This window comes from Podarcis cretensis, assembly GCF_951804945.1.
Source record: "Podarcis cretensis genome assembly, chromosome: 14".
Classification (NCBI taxonomy): domain Eukaryota; kingdom Metazoa; phylum Chordata; class Lepidosauria; order Squamata; family Lacertidae; genus Podarcis; species Podarcis cretensis.
Window position 1 is genome coordinate 44,398,358 of NC_137183.1, and position 23,390 is coordinate 44,421,747.

Below are 23,390 nucleotides of genomic sequence, written 5' to 3' on the forward strand. Positions count from 1 at the left end.
GGACTAAATTTCCACAACCAGAAGGGAAGAGCCTCAAAAAAGAAAACGGGAGAGAAAGACAGATGTTCCATGTCACTTAATTTTATTTTATGCTGTGCAAGGAATGAAAGGTTGTTTATTACAGACACAACTTTCAAGACACAACACACCTGGAACTGCATCAATTTCAATGGGAAGAAAGAGGACAGCACAATGCTTAATTATATGTATTAAGGCTTTTAAAGTAACTATTTATTATTATAAATGGGCAAGGGTGATAATGGAATACTAAGCCTTAATTACACCACTTCAGGGGGATTCAAACTGTGTCTTAGTTGGCCGGGGGGGGGGAGGGGGGAGGGAATGGCAGATATCGGACAGTTTTTTTTAACGCCAAATGGAAAAAAGCTTCCTTTTTTTGTTTTCGTTTTTGAAAAGAGAGAATGGTGGAGAGACCAGTCTATGGATTGAAACACAAAACAGGGAGAGCATTTGGGCAGGGCTTTCTGGGTGTCTGGAGCAACTAATACACATTACTATAGTCATCCTTAACAGCTTTGCATTGTCAAGTCGCATTCTCAGGAAGCTGGTCCAGGACTGTCTGCATTGATTGGAAGGGGTGACCCAGGGACTCATATAATGGGGCTTCCTTATCATCTGCTACCTGACCCCCTTTTTTTTTAAATGGAGATATAAAGGATTGAATCTGGGACCTCCTGTGGGCAACACATACACTCTACAAGTGAGCTATGATTCCTCTCCATTGCAGAACCAAAGTGGAGGAACAGTGGCCCAAGGTGACATGGTGAGTTCATGGAAGAACTTCTCAATGAAGCAAGTTTCTCTTGAAGTACTGTTTGCAATAGGGATGGGGAACCTGTGATCCTCTGAATGCTGTTAAGACTCCGGCTCCCATCACCCCTAGCCAGGATGACCAATGGTGAGAAGTGATGGGATCTGTAGTCTAAAAGCATCTGCAGCACCACGGGCTCCCTTGGTTCAAGCGTGCTGGATCAAGCCAATGGCCCATCCAGTCCAGCATCTTGTTTTCACATTGGTCAGCCAGATGGCCACAGAAAGCCGGGAAGCAGGACCTGAGCACACCCACATTCTCCCCCTCCTATGGTTTTCAGCAGCTGGTACAAGGAAGAAGAATGCCATTGACCTTGGAGATGGAATACGGTCGTCATGGTTAGTAGTCATGGAGAGCCTTATCTTTCCAGAAATATGTTTAATCCTCTTTTAAGCCCATCCAAGTTGATGGCCATCACTGCCTCTTGTGGGACTCATGGCTCTGACAAGCAAAACAACCCATGCCAAACACCCAACAACCCACAGCTGCCAAAAAAACTTCTTTGTTGAATATCTTGTCTTTTTCCGGTCATAACTACGCTCTATTAATCATACAAGGTGGAGAGGTTACAAGGCTCTTTTGAGGGTTTATGTTTTCGGAGCTTTGCCACAATATTAACGCGATGCAGGTGCCCGCTCAGTCCTCTGGCAGATCTACTTTGAAAGATTGTTTTGCCGATAAAAAGAAGGGGATGGGAGAGAGAGCAAGAGAGTGAAAAGATGAGATTGATGCATCAAATACGAGGCAAGGGAAGCAAAGGGAGGCGAAGAGCAGGCCTGGCGCAGAGAGCGTCTTAACGCATTCGTCACAGATTACAATACCTGATGGCTGGCCTGGGTCCCTCGCGCTTGGACGGTTGCCAGTCTGTCATAGTAGCGAGAAATCGGGCTGTCGTGCTCAATCCCCTTCTTGGCGCAGCGCTGCTTGTAGATCTCCACGAGGGAGAGAGATGAAGGATTGTCTTCGACCAGGCGCATCTGTGGAGAGACGGCCACGACTCGGGGGACTGGAGACAGGGGAAAACGTAAAGTTAATGTCCTGAAGGATCAAAGCGAACAAGCCCAACACATTATTTTTCCTCCTTTCCCCAGGACAGCCATAACCATCAGGCCTTGTCCTTGCTTTTAAAGCTCTCCTGAGGCCTCCCCAGCCTCCATTGTCTGCTCTTCTCTCCCGAGACATGCAAATCCATAGCATCTTTGCTTTTCCTACCATCCTCAGCTTCTCAAAGGCTTGCTTGTTCCTCAGGAACATGCTGCTGCAGTCAGGTACTGGTTGTGAGCCTCCCAGAGGCACCTGGATGGCCACTGCGAGAAGAGGATGCTGGACTGGAGCAGACATTAGATTGATCCAGCAGGGCTTTTCTTATGTTCTTTGAAGACATCGCCCATTCAGCGTGGTGCTAACGCCAAAGTTGCATGTTTGGTCCCCATATGGGACAGCTGCATATTCCTGCATAGCAGGGGGGGGGGTGTCGATCCTCAGGGTCCCTTCCAGCTCTAAAACTCTATGATTCTTGTGTCTCTTTGGAGGAAGAGTGGGGGAGCAGGACCCCTCCCTGAAGAGAGACCTGCACTGGCAGAGGTGGCACTGAATCCAGGCATCCCCACCCTAAGACCAGGGGTCTCTACACCAGTTGCCTGGGATCCTGGCCATCTCTCTCTCACACACATACATGCCCATCACCCCCCGAGCTGTAGCAGCAGAGAAAATGGCCAGAAAGACCTCTTGTCAAAGCACCTGGCTAGCTAGACGTGAGGCTACTTTGCAGGAGAGTAAAGTAGATCAAGCACCGAAATGGTTTGGGACTTGACTGAGAGCCTGGAAGGGATGGAGCCTCCACTTTCTATATAAGTTTCCCAAAGGCTGATGAGATGGCTTTACAGCTGCAGCGAAAGCTCCCTCAGAGCTTCAAGCCTTCCTGAACTGCAGAAACTGACATCGTCCCTCCTCAAAACTTTGGCCACAATATTAAGGTGATTAATCGGTTCGATTAAATTGACTGGAAACATTTCAACAGACCTATAAAAGCTCCCCTCATTAAAACCAGTCAGCAGAGTTTAAAGCATTTAAAATGATTTAATACAAAAAGAGACTCTTTTCTGTGTGTGAGAAAAAAAAGGGGGGGGGAAATGCCTCTCCTAAGAGGACAAAAGCTGCAACACATGCATGCGCTGCTAAGCACAAGGGCGAGGAAACCTCTGTCCCTCCAGTTGTTGTTGGACTCCAACTCTTATCAGTCCCAGTCAACATTCCCAATGGCCATAGATGATGGGCACTGTAGTTGAACAACATCTGGAGTTACAGGTTTGGAGGGAGGGACACCTTTTTAAAAGAACTTTTGGGCTTTTTTCCTCATATGCAAATGTCTGCAGATTTAATAATCAACCAACCAACCATTGAATTGAGTAAGAGATTAACCCAAAATCTAAACCTTCCCTGTGAAACCTTTGTGTAACCCTTTTGGCTAGCTGAAACCCAAGCTTAGCTGCATATAATAACTGCATTTGCTCACATTAGGTAAAGGTAAAGGGACCCCTGACCATTAGGTCGAGTCTTGGCCAACTCTGGGGTTGCGGCGCTCATCTCGCTTTATTGGCCAAGGGATCCGGTGTACAGCTTCCGGGTCATGTGGCCAGCATGACTAAGCCGCTTCTGGCGAACCAGAGCAGCACACGGAAACGCCATTTACCTTCCCACCGGAGCGGTACCTATTTATCTACTTGCACTTTGAAGTGCTTTCGAACTGCTAGGTTGGCAGGAGCAGGGACTGAGCAACGGGAGCTCACCCCGTCACGGGGATTCGAACCACCGGCCTTCTGATCGGCAAGTCCTAGGCTCTGTGGTTTAACCCACAGCGCCACCTGCGGTGCTCACATTAGTCCCTTGTTATCCTTGTTTGTCCTTTGTTGCCTTTGCCAAGTTCAAAAATCCAGGTGTTCAAATGGTCCCCAGATGCTGCCATGGTAAAATCCCTGGCTAGGGCTAGTAGGAGTTGGCTCACATGTTCCTCAATCTTGCCATAGGACAGGGGTTAGGAACCTCTGACTCTCAGGCCAAATCTGGCCCAGCAAAGGTCTCAATTTGGCCCCCAAGCTGTTTTGCCCCACACCCAATGTCATACATGATGTCAGGTGTGGGGCAAGCAGAGATGTGGCTGTATCAACTGCACAACCGGGTTCCCTGTGGGGAACTTGATCATGACGCCGATCCTGCAGAAAGCAGTTTTAAAGGCACGGCCAATCAAACCTGCAGGATTGGTTATGTGACTTGAGATTTCCCTGGGGAGCTCGGTTGTGGAACTGATCTCTGGAGAAAGAAGCTGGGCCAGCCTTGTGCCAGCAGATAACAGCAGTGGATTGATAGGTGGGTTGTCAAAATTGGCTAACGGCGGTGGGTAACAATAAATATCTGGCCTGCTGGATTCCCCACCAGTTATAGGATCTGGCCATAAAGGTTCACCACCCATTGTTGGACTATTGGAAGCTGCCTTATGCGGAGTCAAATCATCAGTCCATCTAGCCGACTACAGTGGTAGCTCTGGTTGCGAACAGGATCCATTCTGGAGGCCCATTTGCAACCTGAACGCAACCGATGTCTGCACACACGTGGGTCATGATTCGTCGCAACCTGAAGCAAACGTAACATGAGGTATGACTGTACTGTCTTTGCAGCCTGGCAGTGGCTCTCTCAAGGGTTTCAGACACGAGTCTTTCCCAGCCATACATTAAGATGCACACCAGGCCCTATCTAGGCAGAGGAATCCCTGTTAAAACTTCTCTTTGCTGCAAACCATTCTACAAAGGGGGATGTTACAACTTTACATGGGTCAGGACCTCAATATCTTAAGGACTGCCTCTCAGCATACGAACTGACCCGGACCCTGCGTTTGTCATCCAAGACCTTCCTGTATGTCCTCCCTTCCTGAGAGCGTGGAGGGTGGCAGCATGAGAACAAGCCTTTTCTGTGGTGGCTCCCGACTGTGGAATGATCTCCCCAGTGAGGCTTGCCTGGTGCCATCATTACATGTCTTTAGGTGCCAGGCAAAAACATTCCTCTTTATCCAAGCCTTTGGCCCTTAAATAATCTATGACCTGTTAAATGTGGGGATGACTATGACTATTATTATGATTATTTTAGGAGTATACTATTATTATGCTCCATAAAATAGGTTTTTTATGTTGTACTCCGCCCTAGGGGTATATAAATCAAATAAATAAATAATGATAATTACAGTGTTACCTCGGGTTAAGAACTTAATTCGTTCCAGAGGTCCATTCTTAACCTGAAACTGTTCTTAACCTGAAGCACCACTTTAGCTAATGGGGCCTCCTGCTGCTGCTGCGCCGCCAGAGCATGATTTCTGTTCTTATCCTGAAGCAAAGTTCTTAACCCGAGGTACTATTTCTGGGTTAGCGGAGTCTGTAACCTGAAGCGTCTGTAACCTGAGGTACCACTGTATAATAAACCTGAGCTTGGGCTCCACCACAGGACTGAAATACCCTGTTCACTTATGGTGCCTCATGAGCAACAAGCACAAGGAGAAAAGGGTTTGCAAGAAGAAGAAGCCTTCTACATCGAAGCAGAATTGGGACTGGCAAAGTATGTAGATATCAGTTCTCCCACTGCCGTGATGCTCGGCCTGAAGTGTGTCAAGTAGCACTCGTCGTCCACTCTCGGCACACTCAAGATCTCTGCTATGAAAGAGAACTCACAAGAAAGAACCATTTGTTTGTACTAGACGCCAGGCCCCACAAAGGCATTTCTGAATGAAGAGCTGTATTACCCTGAACAGGATTTCAAGCCTCCCATTGCTACACCACGCCAGCTGCAAATCTGGAGAGTCGTGGGCTACTCTGCTCACTTTTATGTCAGAGACAAGGATAATTTCTGCTCAGATAAAAATCCACCTACTGCTGACACGCTCGCTTTATCCGATTATGCCGTGAAGCACAATTTTTCGTTCCGAAAGAAGAAAGCCCAACCCTGGCTCCAAACTATGGGAGGCTCGGGAGAACGGCAGCAACTAGAGAGGAAAGGCCTGGCAAGCAGAGAGGAAGCGACTTTCAGCGACAAGGTTATTCCTGCTTCACTAAGGCTCTGCTGGGATGCCTTTAGCTCCGCTTTATACCTGATGTGTCACCAGCCAAAGGCTCTACATTCTGTTCTTATATACAACCAAGTCGTACTCAGGGAAAACCCAATGAAATTAATGGACCAATGTTCACCATCATGTCTGTTCAGTCAAATGGGTTGACTCCCGAGTATGACTAACATTGGATACAATAATTAGTGGGACGCGGGTGGTGTTGTGGTCTAAACCACTGAGCCTCTTGGGCTTGCCAATCAGAAGGTCGGAAGTTTGAATCCCCACGATGGGGTGAGCTCCAGTTGCTCTATTCCAGCTTCTGCCAACCTAGCAGTTCAAAAGCACACCAGTGCAAGCAGATAAATAGGTACTATTGTGGCAGGGAGGTAAATGGCATTTCCATGCTCTCTGGCACTTATCATGGTGTCCCATTGTGCCAGAAGCTGTTTATTCATGCTGGCCACATGACTCGGAAAGCTGTCTGCGGACAAACACCAGTTCCCTTGGCCTGAAGCGAAATGAGTGCCACAACCCCATAGACCCCTTTGACTGGACTTAACCATCCAGGGGACCTTTATCTTTTTTACAATAATTAGTAGCAGTAGTACAGGTAAGTCGCATCATACGCTCCTTTAATTAGAATCATATAACTGTTGGAACTCCTACGATAATCTAGTCCAACCCCCTACAATGCAGGAATCCTTTGTCCAACATGGAGCTTGAACCCACAACTTTGAGATTAAGAGTCTCATGCTCTGTCATTTGAGCTACATGACTCCGGCTTTGCGTGGTTGCCTCAGACAGCATGGGCCAATGGTCAGAGATGATAGTAGCCGTAGTCCTGCAATATCTGGTGGGCCACAGGTCCTCCACTCCTGCCACTGAGGGAGCCTCTCTGCTATGTAGTAGAGGGATCAAGGTGAATGAGCAAAGGTGCACAAATGTTGGCTTGGCTTACAAGCCAGCTCTTACTCGTTTTCACAAGCAACGCCCACCCTGGTCTGTGGGCAGTTGCAGAGGGCTTTGGAGAGCGCAAGACTTCTTAGCTGCACGGAGGGATGGAGAAAAATAGCAGGAAAGGCTCTTGCTGTTTCTTTCCTGCTCCAAACTGCAGTGAAAGTAGGAGAAGACTCCACTTCTCCTTTGAGCAAGCCCTCTGACGAGTGCAAAGGGCTTGGGATGTTGAAGTCTTCTCTTCTCTGCGCCATTAAGAAAGAGCAGGAGAAACTCCCGCTGCTTCTTTTTGTATTCAAACCTCAGCGTGAACCAGAGTCTGGGAAAGGATTCCTTGCATCCTTCCAGCCAGAGGACTGACAGCTGGCGTACCAGGGGACCCTTCGGAACTCAGGACATGTCTTCGCAACACATCTTGAGGTTGCGCATAACAAAAAGTTATTCAAGGCACTTGAAGACGTATGATCCTTTAGAGCTCCTTGTTTGAAATCCTAGGAACAGCTCGCTGCGCCCATACCTACCTGTGAAAAAGAGATGCCTCTTTGTGGTTTCTTTCCTCTTCTCCAAACAGGGGTTGAGGAGGCGAAGGAGCTGTAATACTCGTTCCTCTCTGCGTGACTCTGTCAGGCAAGCGTCGTTCATTACGAGATACGGGTAAATCTTTCCATTATGACCTCGGATATAGAGTCTTCTGGCTGCAGTGTTATGCTTTTGTACTATCTCCACTCTGGGCATAAACCTATCAAGGGGGTGGGGGAGAGAGAAAGAGAAAGAGATAAAAGCACCTGAGCTTTCAAAGTCTAAAGCTTCATTTCGTTCCTCCAAGATGAAAGCTGAGATTAAAAAAAAAAAAAGGGGGGGGGAGACCCTGAAATGCCATACTTAAAGCTAACAAAATGAAGCATATTAGCGGCTGAGTTTTTGTAAAACTAACATTCTCATTATGAATTTTTATAATGATGCTGCTACATTTTCTATTACGCAGCTCAGCCAAGACTGGTATTATGTATGAAAAGCTTCCAGCATCTTTTGTCTTCTCCAAATTGACTGAGAAATGATTTTTTCAATAGACAGAAACAACAAAACCAAGTCGCTTGGTGTAGCTTGGGTTCTGATTTCCCTATTACTGTCAGTGAAACCACGACGAGAGCAGAAGACTGAGCATGCAATGGGATGCTTCAGATTTGAGAGCAGTTACAGAAGTTTAAAGGTCATCCACTGCTGCTGATGCTGCCGCCACACACACACCCTTCCCCAAAATCCCTCTCAAGTACACATGGAAGAGCTAAACTGAAATGTACCCAAAATGGTCTTGAAAGGCAGAAAATAAATCCATTCTCTTTTTAAAATGGCTTAATTCTAATTCTGCACAACTTCTCAACCCACCAAGCTGAATCCGGCCCATTACTTGCAGCCCAACATATACTCAACAAGGCCGACAGAAAAATCACACAGCTGCAGTGTGTGTGTGTGTGTGTGTGTGTGTGTGTATGTGTGTGTGTGTGTGTGTGTCTTGCAAGCCATCTAATCTAACCCCATGCTTGATGTAGGAAAATCCAGAGAGAGAGAAACCCTAACAGATGGCTGCCCAACATCTGCTTACAAAACCTCCAGCACAGGAAAATCTATGGCAATTGGTTCCACTGGTGTACTGATCTTACCATTAAGACGTTTCTCTAACATTTTACCCATTAAATATAGCCCTGCCCTGGGAGCCTTAAATCACTGGTCCATCTAGCTCCATACTATCTACACTGACTGGCAGTGTCTCTCCAGGCTCACAGACAGATGTCTCCCTCCCAGCCCAACCAGAAAATGCTATCCTGGGACCTTTCACAATAAAAGCAGTTGCTCTACCACCAGTCTTTGCCCTCTGCGTGACAGCCCTACAGGTACTGTAGAATCAAAGAACCATAGAATTGGAAGGGACCATGAGGATCAATTAGTCCAACCACCTCCAATGCAGGAATCCTTTGCCCAACATGGGGCTTAATAATAATAATAATTCTATTATTTGTACCCCGCACATCTGATTGGGTTGCTCCAGCTACTCTAGGTGGCTTCCACATATATAAAAACATAATAAAACATAACACATCAAAAGCTTTCATACACATGGCTGCCTTCAGATGTCTTCTAAAGGTTATACAGTTACTCATCTCCCAGACACTGAGGTCCAGTGCTGAGGGCTTTCTGGCGGTTCCCTCATTGTGAGAAGCGAAGTTACAGGGACACAGGCAGAGGGCCTTCTCAGTAGTGGCGACTGCCCTGTGGAATGCCCTTCCATCAGATGTCAAGGAAAGAAACAACTATATGACTTTTAGAAGACATCTGAAAGCAGCTTTGTTTAGGGAAGTTTTTAATGACTTATGTTTTAATGTATTTTTAATCTTTTGTTGGAAGCCGCCCAGAGTGGCTAGGGAAACCCAGCCAGATGGACGGGGTAGAAATAATAAATTCTTCTTCTTTTTCTTCTTCTTACTACTACTACTATTGAAAAGGCCCTCTGCCTGGTTCCCTGTAACTTCACTTCTCGCAGCGAGGTAACAGCCAGAAGGCCCTTGGTGCCTTCTATGTCTCGGCTGAACAATGGGGGTGGAGACGCTCCTTCAGATATACAGGGCCAAACCCACAACCCTGAGATCACGAGTCTCATGCTCCAAGTTATCCCAATTTGGTGGTACCTGTGCATGGCCTCACTCGGCCTTGTCTTCTTCAAGCCTGAATAATCCATTGAACCATTCCTCACAGGATACACCTTCCATACCCTCTGAACCATCTTCTCTGAACCTTTTCCAACCTGTCAATTTATCTACCTGCAGCACACAGAACTTAAGACTGCATCTAACTACATTCCACGCAACAACAGATGCGCTAAATTAATGAACCTACGCTAGTCACGCCCATTAATTCCGACGGACCTACTCTGAGCACTTTTTACAACCCATTGCTTCATATGAGCACTGAGCAGTGGTGGAGGTGGAGCCAGCTCAGCAGCTGAGCACCTGTTTTGTGTGAAGAAGGGTTCCCATGTCAATCCCTGGCATCTCCAGACAGGGGACCAGGGAGGAGGAGGTGGCAGCAGGGACCTCTGCCTGAGCGCCTGAGGAGTCAGGGCCCATGAAAGCAGCTGTCATCTAACCTGGTTCAAGGCAGCTTCCTGTACGTTTGGACTGATGGGTAGGCCTGTTTTAGATCTTGGCTCACGCCAAAAATAAAATTCTTAGGCTCTCAACCTCAAAAACCGCAGGCAAAGTTCCGCTGGGAAAAAGAGCCTTCCTGCTCCCTCCCTCACCCCAGCTGCTCTCAACAGCCTGGGGGAACCCTCCCGAATGGTGTGCGCTGTCGTGTGATGGGCAACAGCTGGGAGGAACTGGCAAAGACCTCTCCTCCCCTTCCGTCCTGTATGGCTGGAAGACCATTTCTCTCACTTTTAAGCAAGACTGCTTCATTCAGGTGAGTATTTATTTACTTTTTACTTCGTTGTTGCTGCTTTTCTTCTTCTTTTAAAAAAGTGCTTTTTTAAATTTTCAAGAACAACAAGGAAACAAAAAATGTATGGAGCACATTACTGCAGCTGGAAATAAAATAAACAGAAATCTCAGCACACTTCTGCAGACATCATAATAAAATCAGATTCTGCAATGGGACAGTTTGGAAGTAAGAGCCACATACTGGTAAGGTAGCCTTGCCACGTAGAGATGTGTATTGTTGTGGGCCTATGTGGTGCACTATTTTTATTTATAAAGCATATGAATGGTCACCATCTCACATCAAAATGGTCTTGTTTTAAAAACCCTCCTGTGATGGTTTAAAGGTTCGGCCAAGGCTGTGTCCCATACTCTCCCAAACAATTCCACTAGAGGGAATTGATGCAGATGTCCAACGTAAGGCAATTTTGAGTCTGGCTGCTGCAAGCAGCAGAGCTAACAGCTCCTTGGGAACAAAAGTGGGATTTAAATCTCTTTCAAGAGCCAAGAGAGATAATACTGGGTCCTTGCTATTCAAAAAACAACAATGTTAGTCAAAAATATGGATGGTTAACTCATGAAAGACCTAGAAAGACTCAGTGGTATAAAGAGTGAAAAGAAAGTGAAATACCTGGAAATATGGTTAATGGCGAATAATAATAATAATAATAATAATAATAATAATAATAATAATAATAATATCTTTAATGCTAACTGTGTAAAGGTTTGGAAAGAAAACAAAAAAGATATGCAAATTTGGAGCTGAATGCAATTGTCACTGTTGGGCAAAATTTCTGCTATAAAAAAGAATGTATTTCGAAAGATGCTATTTCAGACAATACCTATAGTTAATGATATTCAAAATTTTAAGGAATGGCAGAAAGAGCTATCTTAAGTTTATTTGGCAGGGAATAAAACTTGGGACAAAACGCAAAATTATGATTGATACTGCTGCTCTTAATGCTCCTTTCACTGCTATTTTGTTTTACTGTTGGGATTCTTTTGTTTTACTGTTGGGATTCTTTTGCTATTTTTATTTGTAAGCCGCCTTTTAAGTTTGACTGCATCATGGAAAAGTAGCGTACAAGTGGGGAAATAAAGTGGCTTCAATTTATGCAAAGGGTCCTTTAGATCGCCGTTGTGACTCCCAACATAGGAATACAGGAAGCTGCCTATTGGTCAATCTAGGAAGTCAGACCATTGGTCAATGTAGCTCAGTATTGCCTACACTGACTGGCAGTGGCTGTCAGGATTATGAGCCTTTCTCAACCCTACCTGGAGATGCCACTGAGCTATGGCCCTTCCCCAGCAAACCATAGGTTTGCACCTGGATCTCACAAATGCTATTCTAGAATGACTAAGAGATACGTCTAGCACAGGGTTTGAGAGCTGGGTACCAACCACTTAAAATCAACGGCTCTGAACCCTTACTCCATAAAATGCTGACTTCCGTAAAGATTCTCTCTCTGCGGTCTCTGTCTTCACCCCTGCAGGAAATGGCCGAGTTCAGCTTTCATTACTGTGTAGGAGGGATTTTAAAAACAACACATCGGCTCCCACACTCCAGAAAGTAGTTGCTTGTTAGTCAGGACTCTATAAAGGACAGAATGCCTTCCTGTTGGCAGGCTTAGTTTCTCTCGCCTTGAAAAGAATCAAGCGTGCAGATGCACACTGCTGTTGGGAGCCCTTGGGGACATCTGACTAATCCCTGGCAAGACACCAAAGTAGATAATCAGGCCTTGAAATGAAAAGAAAAAAGAAAAAAGGTAGGAAACTAATGGCTCAAGACAGGGAAGGCCAATTTTGTTCAACCCTTGGTGCATCCACCAAATTTTAATCAATGCATGGAAGAAAAAAGGTTACTCTGCAATTTTGCCTCCTAAGGAAAAGAAATTGTCGGGAAACAGAAATGCTCCAAAACCGAAATATTACACTTCTTATGAAGAATAAGGCAAAATCGTACTTTTTGTTTGCTAGATCTGTTAACTCTAGCTATTTGTTTACACTGCGTTTTCTGTTTATTTATGGGATTTGTATTCTACCTTTAAACCTAAAATCTCTCAGAGCAGGATAGAGAAAAAGAGTGTATATTTATAAATGCAACAAAAACAACAGATCTAAACAAAACTGACACTTAAGGCTGCAGTTAAAACTTGTTGGTAAAAATATCAGCTAAAAACTAGGGTAAAACAATGTTAGCACACCCTTAGGAGCCTGGGCAACAGGAGAGATGATGTGTGGTGCTATCCTTTTACTTTCTTTTGTAATCTATCTTTAGATCACAAGCCTTTGAGTACAGCCTGTGTCACTTTAAAATTCCTCTGCAGCACACACTGCTGTGGTTCGTTAAAGGTGTTGGGAACTGTAGATCTGCGAGAAGGAAACTACAATTCCCAGGATTCCCTGGGGGAAGTCATGTGCTTTAGATGTGTGGCGTGGCAATTAAGGACTTAAGCTGTGGATTTAAGGCTGTGTGGAGATAAACTTTCGATCCAAAGCAATGTTTCAAGATGAAGCTGGAAAGCTAAGAGTTTTGGAGTGACGCAGTCAGGAAAAAATGCCGTTCGCCATTTTGTGAGGCATTGTGGGAGCTCTTGGGTCTGGGAGGAGAAAGAGAGAAATAGAGTTGTTTACATATCGTGAATCAACTCCTCGGTGGGACTTAAGAGCGACAAATGCCAAAATTTACGATGGATAAAGTGATGTTATCTACGAAGGAGATATATGGAAACCATCTGGACTTAGTGAAGGAACGGGAAATCCACACAGGATTATTACACTTGCTATCGGCTTAAGGAGACTAACAGAAGAGATCGTAAAGGAAAAAGAGAAATTATACGAACAAGATATGATGTGGCAACACCAAGATAAGACTGGATAGAATTATGAACTTTGTTTGGACTGATTGGGACTGATTTGGACATTAACGCAGTAATAAGAAGATGATCTGAATTCCCCTTTGGATCTTGAAGTATGGGTTCCCCCAACAAAATTTAAAAATTTGGCTTTGTAATTCAGAATTTATATGATGTGATTTAATTTGATGTGATTGGCCAGTTAATAAAAATTATTTTAAAAAAAATAATAAAAAAAATAGATGTGTGGCGTGGCTCTCCTGCTCGTCTTCCATTAATTCGTCTCGGCAGGGTGCGCTCCCGCTGCTCGGTCCCAGCGCCTGCCAACCTAGCAGTTCGAAAGCACCTCCGGGTGCAAGTAGATAAATAGGGACCGCTTACCAGCGGGAAGGTAAACGGCGTTTCCGTGTGCGGCTCTGGCTCGCCAGAGCAGCGATGTCACGCTGGCCCCGTGACCCGGAAGTGTCTCCGGACAGCACTGGCCCCTGGCCTCTTAAGTGAGATGGGCGCACAACCCCAGAGTCTGTCAAGACTGGCCCGTACGGGCAGGGGTACCTTTACCTTTACCTTAAACCCGACCAAATATGGCGGCAGAAACTGTTTCAGGCCCCAGATGATTGTGTCTGGGGAACAGAGAAGCCCAGGAAAATGGAGAGGTTAATTCTGGGTTGGATCCAGACGAAGTTAGTTGAACTTAGGTTCCCAGGAAATCACTGAAATTAATCTATAACTAGTAATAATAATAATAATAATAATAATAATAATAATAATAATAATAAATTTTATTTATATCCCGCCCTCCCCATCCAAGGCCAGGCTCAGGGCAGCTAACAACCAATAATAAAAATGAGTTGAATGAGTACAACTTAAAAACAAGATTAAAATACAACATTAAAACATTAAAATGCAGCCTCATCACAGGAGGAGAAAGGAAAAAAGAAAGAGGGGGAGGGAATCAATTTGACTCCAAGCCAAAGGCCAGGCGGAACAACTCTGTCTTACAGGCCCTGCAGAAAGAAATCAGATCCTGCAGGGCCCTGGTCTCAAGAGGCAGAGCGTTCCACCAGGCCGGAGCCAGTGTTGAAAAAGTCCTGGCTCTGGTTGAGGCTAATCTGACTTCCTTAGGGCCCGGGACCTCTAGGGTATTGCTGTTTATGGACCTTAAGGTCCTCCGTGGGGCATACCGGGAGAGGCGGTCCCATAGATACGAGGGTCCTAGGCCATGAAGGGCTTTAAAGGTCAAAACCAGCACCTTAAATCTGGCCTTGTACTCCACCGGGAGCCAGTGACCTACTAGTGACCTACGTTCAGCTACCTTAGCCTGGAACTAACCCAAAAAGTTCTGGTATATATAACTAGTGCACTTCCCAGCCTTAGCTTTCAGCCCCGGATTTACCGTGCAATCTTGATGTAATAATGTGTCGGCTTTGGCATAAGGAACTCTCCAGGAATTTCCACTTCGGCTGTTTGGGCTGAGAAGTTGCTCAGGAATCGGCACTTTTCCTCTATGAGGAAGAACTTGGGAAGCTGCTTTGTTTTTGCCTCGAGAATTTTGATCCATTTCTTCAGCTTAGAAATAAGATTGTGGAGCTTCATAGAGCCTGGCACGCTGAAGTCGAAATCTAGCAGATAAAACAAAATAAATCCAACAGAAAATTGCTTGTTAGAAATGTGATGCAGGTATTTAATCAAAACTCTGCTTGGTGTAAACACCTTGCATAGTTAAGGTATCTGGGCTTTGGAGCCTTACCCCAGGGAACTGCTACTGTTTTTCTTTACTATTTGCACAATAGTAAAATGAAGGAAAGCAGGAAAGATTATTATCGCATACAACAATAATTATTATAGTAGTCACTTTTAGCCTAACACATTATTGCCAAGCAAATCCATGTATAAAATAGATGAGCTGTTAGCAAAAGCGATTCAAGCTCATCTGTTCCAATTTACACTGGCAGAGATTACACATTAAACATACTTGTTTCTGTCATTTGTTTTCCCATTATGTGGATGCTGTTTCTTGTTGGGCTATGTCTAAAACTGCCTTTTTAAAAATGTCCCTGAGCACCTCTCTCTGTACTACTGCAACAGAGAAACAATTAACCGCATAGCATTGGTTGGGCAGTTCACCTACCTATCGGTTGGAATCAACACCTTCAAAAATATAACAACAAATGATTGGCGGAAATGACTGGCAGAATCCGAGACCAGGGAGAAGAGTTGGTGGAAGAAGATTGGAAGAAATTTAAAATTTATTTACAGAAACGTTGTAAAATTTTTGAGTGTTAATGATGTTGGAATGAAACAATGTGGTTCTAGCAATAAGGCAAAATAAGAATATGCAAGAATGGATTAATATTTGATGAAATTTTAAAGTTAGAATATGTGAGGAGAAATAATTAAGGCGAAATTAAGATGGTATGAATTTGCTGAACAAATTTTTAAATGGAATACAAAAAAGGAAAGTGTGAGGAAGTCATGAAAATAAGTAAATGAGAGGCAAGATAACAGAAAGAGGGATTTTTATTTTTTATTTTTATGTGAAAATCTGATTTTTGTATTTTTGTATTTTGCTATGTGTGTTTTTTGTTTACTGTCTATTGTTTTGTAACTCTTTTTCCTTTGATAAAAACTTAATAAATATTATTTTTTTAAAAATATATATATAACAACAAATGTTATCAAGTAACGTATGTGTTTTAATTCTCATAGAAACCGTTTTATATCTTAATTCACATACAAATCTACTTAAGGATTAAGATTTGTGCCTGAGGAAATTCTTGGAAGCAAGGCAAGTGAGAAAGACCAATTACCATTCTCGACAGCAGTGGTAGCTGTGGCCCAGTGTGGCTGTGGGCAATGGGAAAGTTCCTGTGTGGTTGGCTGGCTGGCATCATCAACCCCAGCTAGCCACAGGGAGTGATGGGACTCCTCTACCTCTTTTGAATTTAAACTGGCCAATTAGAGGCCAGACTGCAGGGCAGGAATTTGGAGACAAGACCTCAGTAAGCCTGCTTCCACTCAGGTCCGTCTCCAAATCATAAAAGCTGCCTGCACAGCCTCCAAGCAGCAGAGTTGGCATCAGACATCCCACCCTCCCGCTTTGTATAATTTTGTCCTCATCTAAAGGTAAGCATGTGGTGCACGTGTGTGACCTTGCTGTGGAGTGGCTTGGTCGCCTTATTCAGGGTCAGGGAGGAATTTGCCTGCAGACCAAGTGGGCTGGTTTGGAGGTTTTGCCTACCTCCAAGTAACTGTCACAGCTTGGAAAAGCAGTTGGGTTGCATCTTTAGTCTAATCGGGTGGCGGGGGGAGGAGGCTTACCCTCTGTCCCCAGGATCAAAGCATCAGGGGTTTGTCTGTATGTCCAGACAAGGGCTAACAGGCCATAGAACTCCCCAATTGGCATTCTGTATGGGTCAGCTGTATAAAGAAGGCTGATCGCCAAAGAATTTATGCTTCTGAATTATGGTGCTGGAGGGGACTCTTGAGAGTCCCATGGACTGCAAGAAGATCAAACCTATCCATTCTGAAGGAAATCAGCCCTGGGTGCTCACTGGAAGGACAGATCTTGAAGCTGTGGCTCCAATATTTTGGCCACCTCAAGAGAAGAGAAGACTCCCTGGAAAATACCCTGATGCTGGAAAAGATTGAGGGCACAAGGAGAAGGGGACGACAGAGGCCGAGATGGTTGGACAGTGTTCTCGAAGCTACTAACATGAGTTTGACCAAACTGTGGGAGGCAGTGGAAGACAGGAGTGCCTGGTGTGCTCTGGTGCATGGGGTCAGGAAGAGTTGGACATAACTAAACAACAACATGGGTCACCTGTATTTGATATGTGTCACGTGGGGATGCTTAACACAAGACTGACCCTGATGAAGTTGTCATCCAGCAACTAGGATACATATCCAATGCCTAAGCCAAAGCCTTCTTGCATCTGCAATCAATAAAGTTGTGGCCATTTTGATCCCAAAAAGGTTGTCATGTCATTTATTGCTTCCTATGCAATAGGAACCCTGATGAATTCTGTCTTATTACAACTGGGCCCACAACCAGAGAGAGGGTGACACCCTTTGTCGAATGATCTCCATAAAGAGAGTTTAGATGAACCTATCCCATTAATAAGCTCTGATATGAACAAACCTTTTGTCCACAAAAACAACTGTCTCCTCTCTTTGCGTAGGCTGGCAAACTGGAAAGTTTTCAATTAACTATAGTTTCCCGTTTCATCCAAGCCAGGAAACAATGGTTAATGGTTTCAGAAAAAGCTATAACAGCAACCCAACTTCAAACCATGATTTAATAGCCTGGTTTCTTTAGAAGCTATTAATGTTTCCTTTTTGGATGAGATGGAGAACTACATGGAAGACTTCTTGGTTTGCCTTGTGTAAAAAGAGGTGCTAAGGGGCTTTGTGCACAGGAAAAAAGGATCGTTCATATATCAGCATATTAAGGCAAGATATGTCTAAACGCAATCACAGATATCCCCATTTCTAAGAGTCAGGCATCATGTAGTAGAAACTGCTCAATTCATCTAGGCATTTTAATAATGGCTTTTACCAAACAGTGACTAACTTACTTTCACAATGAATGGTTTTAATCTGCTGTTCTATGTAGTATTGGCTTCCAGGCCATCTCTGCATTTTTTAGATTTCCCCTCCTTTCATCCTGGTATTTATTATGATTTATAGTATTATTGTTTAGAAATTGTTTCTACTGGTACTCACTTTGAGAATGTTGCATAAACCTGAAATTGGGGGGGGGGGGGTGCCGTACATTGATTCTGTCTGAAGAAAAGGCAGGGTAGAAATGTTTCAAATAGACACAAATGTGCTAAATAAATTAAATATCTACTGAAGAACAACGTTGCAGACAACATAATTCCATTTAAGCAGCACAAACATTAGCCTTGCGAGTAAGGCCCTATCTTCACTATGTATTTAAAGCAGTATCATACCACTTTGTCATAAATTATGAGATGTGCAGTTTGTTAAGGGCGCTGAGAGTTGTTAGGAGACCCCAATTCCCCCGCAGAGCTACAGTTCCCAGAGTGCCCTGGGAAGAGGGATTGACACTTAAACCGCACTGTGAACTATAGCTCTGTGTGGGCAATAGGGGGTTCCCTAACAACTCTCAAACCCGAACCTCTCCCCACCTTGCCTTGTGTCCAGTCTGAACCTCTTATTGTCCTATACCAGGCACAGGCAAACGCGGCCCTCCAGATGTTTTGGGACTACAACTCCCATCATCCCTAGCTAACAGGACCAGTGGTCAGGGATGATGAGAGTTGTCGTTCCAAAACATCTGGAGGGCCGAGTTTGCCTATGCCTGTCCTATACCATGGCTGTGCCTTGAAGGACATGTTAGCTCTAGGAACTGCAGGGTCCCTTTTGGGGGCCGGAAGGGGACATCTTAGGGCGTTCTGCCATAAAGAACCAAGCCAGCTTCCATCTACACAGGGACATTTTGGGTTCCATATTAAGCTCTGTCAACATGTCACTAAGAATGCGCCCAAGACGGAAGCCAGGTGCTGAAAATATATCAACCTGAATCAAGCCCTGTAAGATTATCATGGTACCTCAAAAGTACCATGATTATAATCAAACTGTTTGAGGATGTTATGGAGAAGCTTCTGCCAGGCTGAGTTCAAGCTTGTGGGTGTTCCTGATGGATCCAGAAACTGTGGCAAACCACAAAGTCCACATCAAAATATATATCAGGTGACGGCAACAGGGAGCCCTCAAGTTGTTACTGGACTATGACTCCCATCAATCCTGAACACTATCCATGCTGGCTGATAAGAGTTGGAGTCCAACAATATCTGTAGGACACCATGTCGGCTGCTCCTGATATTTAACAACAGCAATCTTTATCTCTGAGTGTGAATTCTTATGTAGCCAAAACAGCACTATCCACAAAGAATGATCAACTGGTTTTGACGAATGTTGAGGTTCTCAGAGCTACAAGAAATTGGTGAAGGGAAAAACCCACACGGAGGGAGGGCAAAAAATCACAAATAGCCCAATGAGGACTGAGCATGCTCAATGACAATGGAATGCTGAACAGTTGGGGGTCTGAGGACAGAAAAGGGGAGAGGGAATGGAATGGAGTGACTGGAATCTTGAACAGGGAGCTCTGTATGCACTGCAACATTTTGTTGCAGGTTCCATTGGCATTTGCTATTAAAAAAAGCCAGCCCCTTCCCTCAAATTTAAAGTGCATCCCAAGTCATGCTAGCTCATTAGAAAGGTAATGCTAAGACACACCGGCTTTCATATGCTAAACATGAAAAATAATTTAGAGGTGGTTATCTGTAGATAACACATATTGAACAGCACTACAGGGCTCAAAACTTTAAGACCGATTTAATGCTCAACTGTGCTCAAAAATTCCCTAGCAGTTTCAATAAAAAACTGTTCTATCACACTTGACACGGAACAATGATGCCTGCCATTTTCAAGTACTTTCCTAAAATTAAAGTAGAGCAATTTACATACTCCCTATAAATCTGCACAGGAATCTTTTCATATGACCGGGGGGTGCGGAATGTGCCTAGACTGATGTCAATGAACACGTTTCAATTTAAATCTTCAAAACAACCTTTAAAATATCTATTAGACAGAAGCGAGCAAAAGCAAGCACGGTCCACTGAGTTCAATAGCAAGGAGGAATTGGGATATAAAAAACTGGCGTCAAAGAACTGAGGGCTGCACCCAAGCAAAAGGGTCTTCTCTTAAACTAGCACAGCGCTGGATGGCAGCTACATTTGAGCCTCCTAACCTAGTCCAGTAGCCTCCAGATGTTGTTGGACTACAATTCCCATGAACCCCAGCCATACAATGGGACTTGTATTACAGCAAAATATGGAGGGCAACAGATTGGGGAAGGCTAACACAGGCAAACAGAATATTTAAATGCAGGGCCCAATTAGGCAAAGCAAATAATAATAATAATAATAATAATAATAATAATAATAATAATAATTTATTATTTATACCCCACCCATCTGCCTGGGCTTCCCCAGCCACTCTGGGTGGCTTCCAAAAAAATATTAAAATACTGCAATACATCAAACATTAAAAGCTTCCCTAAACAGGGCTGCCATCAGATGCCTATCAATAAGATAAGGTAAAGGTAAAGGTACCCCTGCCCGTACGGGCCAGTCTTGACAGACTCTGGGGTTGTGCGCCCATCTCACTTAAGAGGCCAGGGGCCAGCGCTGTCCGGAGACACTTCCGGGTCACGTGGCCAGCGTGACATCGCTGCTCTGGCGAGCCAGAGCCGCACACGGAAACGCCGTTTACCTTCCCGCTGGTAAGCGGTCCCTATTTATCTACTTGCACCCGGAGGTGCTTTCGAACTGCTAGGTTGGCAGGCGCTGGGACCGAGCAGCGGGAGCGCACCCCGCCGCAGGGATTCGAACCGCCGACCTTTCGATCGGCAAGTCCTAGGCGCTGAGGCTTTAACCCACAGCGCCACCTGCGTCCCTATCAATAAGATAGAGGCCTTTAAATGTAGAACTTATATGGTGAAATAAACATGCCTAATTTTTTTTTTGGGGGGGGGGGAGGAGAGGAACTGCAAGGCTCCACTTGCTGTTATTTATTTATTTTCCCCACTCTTCAGCCAAGAAGTGTGACTTAGAAATCAAGTATCATTAAAGTAAATCAAGTATCATTAAAGTAAAAAAGTAAAAATGGCTTACATGTACTCTTTTAAAACAACAAAAGCCAACTGTTTCCAAGTGTACAAGCAGGGAATTACAAAGGCAGCTGGAAGACACAAGATTTGCCCACCTTGGAAGAATGGCAGATGCAAGTGATTGACTACATGGAATTAGCAGAAATGACTGGCAGAATCCGAGACCGGGGAGAAGAATTGGTGGAAGAGGACTGGAAGAAATTTAAAGAATATCTTCAAAAACATTGTAAAATGTTTGAATGTTAAAATGATGGGAGATACAAAAATAATAGGGCACTAGGGGTTTGGTAAAAAGAAATATGCAAAAATGATGTGGAAAAGAAGGGGTAAGACCAGAGCACTATTATGTTGTGTTTAAACAAATGATATAAAGGACTAAGTTAAATTACAAAGAACATGTGATAAAATTTTCTTTTCGTTTTTTCTTAAAAAAGAAGGAAAATAAATGCATAATAGGTTGAAATGTACAATATTGAATAAGATTGGAAAGAGGGTAAGAAATTGCTAAAATTGATTTGTGTAAAGGGGAATGCAGAAAAAGGAGATGTGAGGAAGTCAGGAAAGAGGGTTAAAAAATTAGTAAGTAAGCAATAATCATTTATTTTTTGTTTCTGTTGTTTTGTTCTGTTGTGTTGTTTTTGATTGTTAATTTTGATGTATTGTTTTGATTGGGATTTGTTCTGAAAAACCTTAATAAATATTTCTTAAAAAAAAAAAAAGGAATTACAAAGGCAGGTAGCTTTAGCCGCTTAAGGCAAATATGGAAAAAGTCGTTCCTGCAGACCAAACTCTGAAAAGCTACCTGAGGCGCAATTTAAAGGCTAATTTGCTTTGAATACTGACCCAAGTAGCATCAAGTACAGTGGTACCTCGGGTTAAGTACTTAATTCATTCCGGAGGTTCGTTCTTAACCTGAAACTGTTCTTAACCTGAAGCACCACTTTAGCTAATGGGGCCTCCTGCTGCTGCCGCGCCGCCAGAGCACGATTTCTTTCTCACCCTGAAGCAAAGTTCTTAACCTGAGGTACTATGTCTGGGTTAGCGGAGTCTGTAACCTGAAGCGTGTGTAACCCGAGGTACCACTGTACTGGTTTGAAATTCTCCTCAGTAGTGCAAAACAGACACCAAAACTCTTTGTAACTCTCACTTAAGTGGGACACATACAAGACTTTTCCAGCCCAGTCCTGCTGCCGCCTGCCTCCTCCTTCACATGCTATTGGGTACACTTGGTGTTCTGCATGCCCAGGGCAGGTGAGAGAGGGCTTGACGAGAGAAGTGACAAGTGTGGGTGGCAGAGGGAGTCCCAGCTGCCTTGTCCACTTGCTTTAAACTCTCTGGTGTCCAGGTTGTAAAGGTGTCAACCGATCGAAATTGCTTAAAGCTGGGCACATTGCTTCTTTGAGTCTTAGGAGTCAGTCACTCTCTATTTTTACATTTTCAAGGAGGGCTCTCTCCTCTCCATTCACAGCCCCTCTTCCCAACTTACAGTGGTGCCCCGCAAGACGAATGCCTTGCAAGACGAAAAACTCACTAGATGAAAGAGTTTTCCGGTTTTTGAGGTGCTTCGCAAGACGAATTTCCCTATGGGCTTGCTTCGCAAGACGAAACGTCTTGTGAGTTCTTGCAAGTTTGTTTCCTTTTTCTTAAAGCCACTAAGCCGCTAAGCCGTTAATAGCCGCTAAGCCGTTAATAGCCGCTAAGCCGCTAATAGCCGCTAAGCCGCTAATAGCCGTGCTTCGCAAGACGAAAAAACCGCAAGACGAAGAGACTCGCGGAACGGATTAATTTCGTCTTGCGAGGCACCACTGTATTTTGTATTTTTGTACCAGTTGCAAGTCACACCTATGAACCTTACTGAGAGCTGTGCTAAATCGGACCATAAACCAGAGGCACACTGGCACCTGAATCCGGAAGGAGCCTTTAAAACACACTGCAAACAAGTGAAGCCTTGTGAAATGCAGTATGTTCTCTTTCATTATCCTGTGCTCAAAGGGTGACAACTTAAACCTCTCTTACTGGACCAACATCCCAAGACCAATGACAGATGCATCATACCACCAGAGCAGACAAGCGTGTTTTTGCCATGAGGCAAGTTGTCAGTAGGACAATTACAGTGGTACCTCGGGTTACATACATTCAGGTTACAGACACTTCAGGTTACAGACTCTGCTAACCCAGAAATATTACCTCGGTTTAAGAACTTTGCTTCAGGATGAGAACAGAAATCATGCTCCGGCGGCACGGCAGCAGCGGGAGGCCCCATTAGCTTAAGTGGTGCTTCAGGTTAAGAACAGTTTCAGGTTAGGAATGGACCTCCAGAACGAATTAAGTTCTTAACCCGAGGTACCACTGTAATATTCATTTTGCAATGTATTTAGTGTACGGAACTTATTTGTAAAAAGTGCTTTCCAGGTCATAAAGGTGTTAGCAAGAAGACGAAAAAGGACTGCCGCCCTTCTTGGCAGCTATCTTTTAATTTTTATGCAGCCAG

General features: G+C 44.4%; 1 protein-coding gene across 4 annotated transcripts in view; it reads right to left on the reverse strand.

Annotated features, from left to right (window-relative positions):
* The window catches only part of TRRAP (transformation/transcription domain associated protein), a 167,047-nt gene that overhangs the window by 7,162 nt on the left and 136,495 nt on the right, over positions 1-23,390 (reverse strand). For all 4 annotated transcript variants that reach the window (XM_079953626.1, XM_079953625.1, XM_079953623.1 and 1 more), the window contains 3 exons: positions 14,597-14,822; positions 7,397-7,614; positions 1,654-1,838 (listed from right to left, as the gene is read on the reverse strand). In XM_079953626.1, coding sequence (XP_079809752.1) covers positions 1,654-1,838; positions 7,397-7,614; positions 14,597-14,822 — 629 coding nt within the window. The remainder of the gene's footprint in view (positions 1-1,653; positions 1,839-7,396; positions 7,615-14,596; positions 14,823-23,390) is intronic.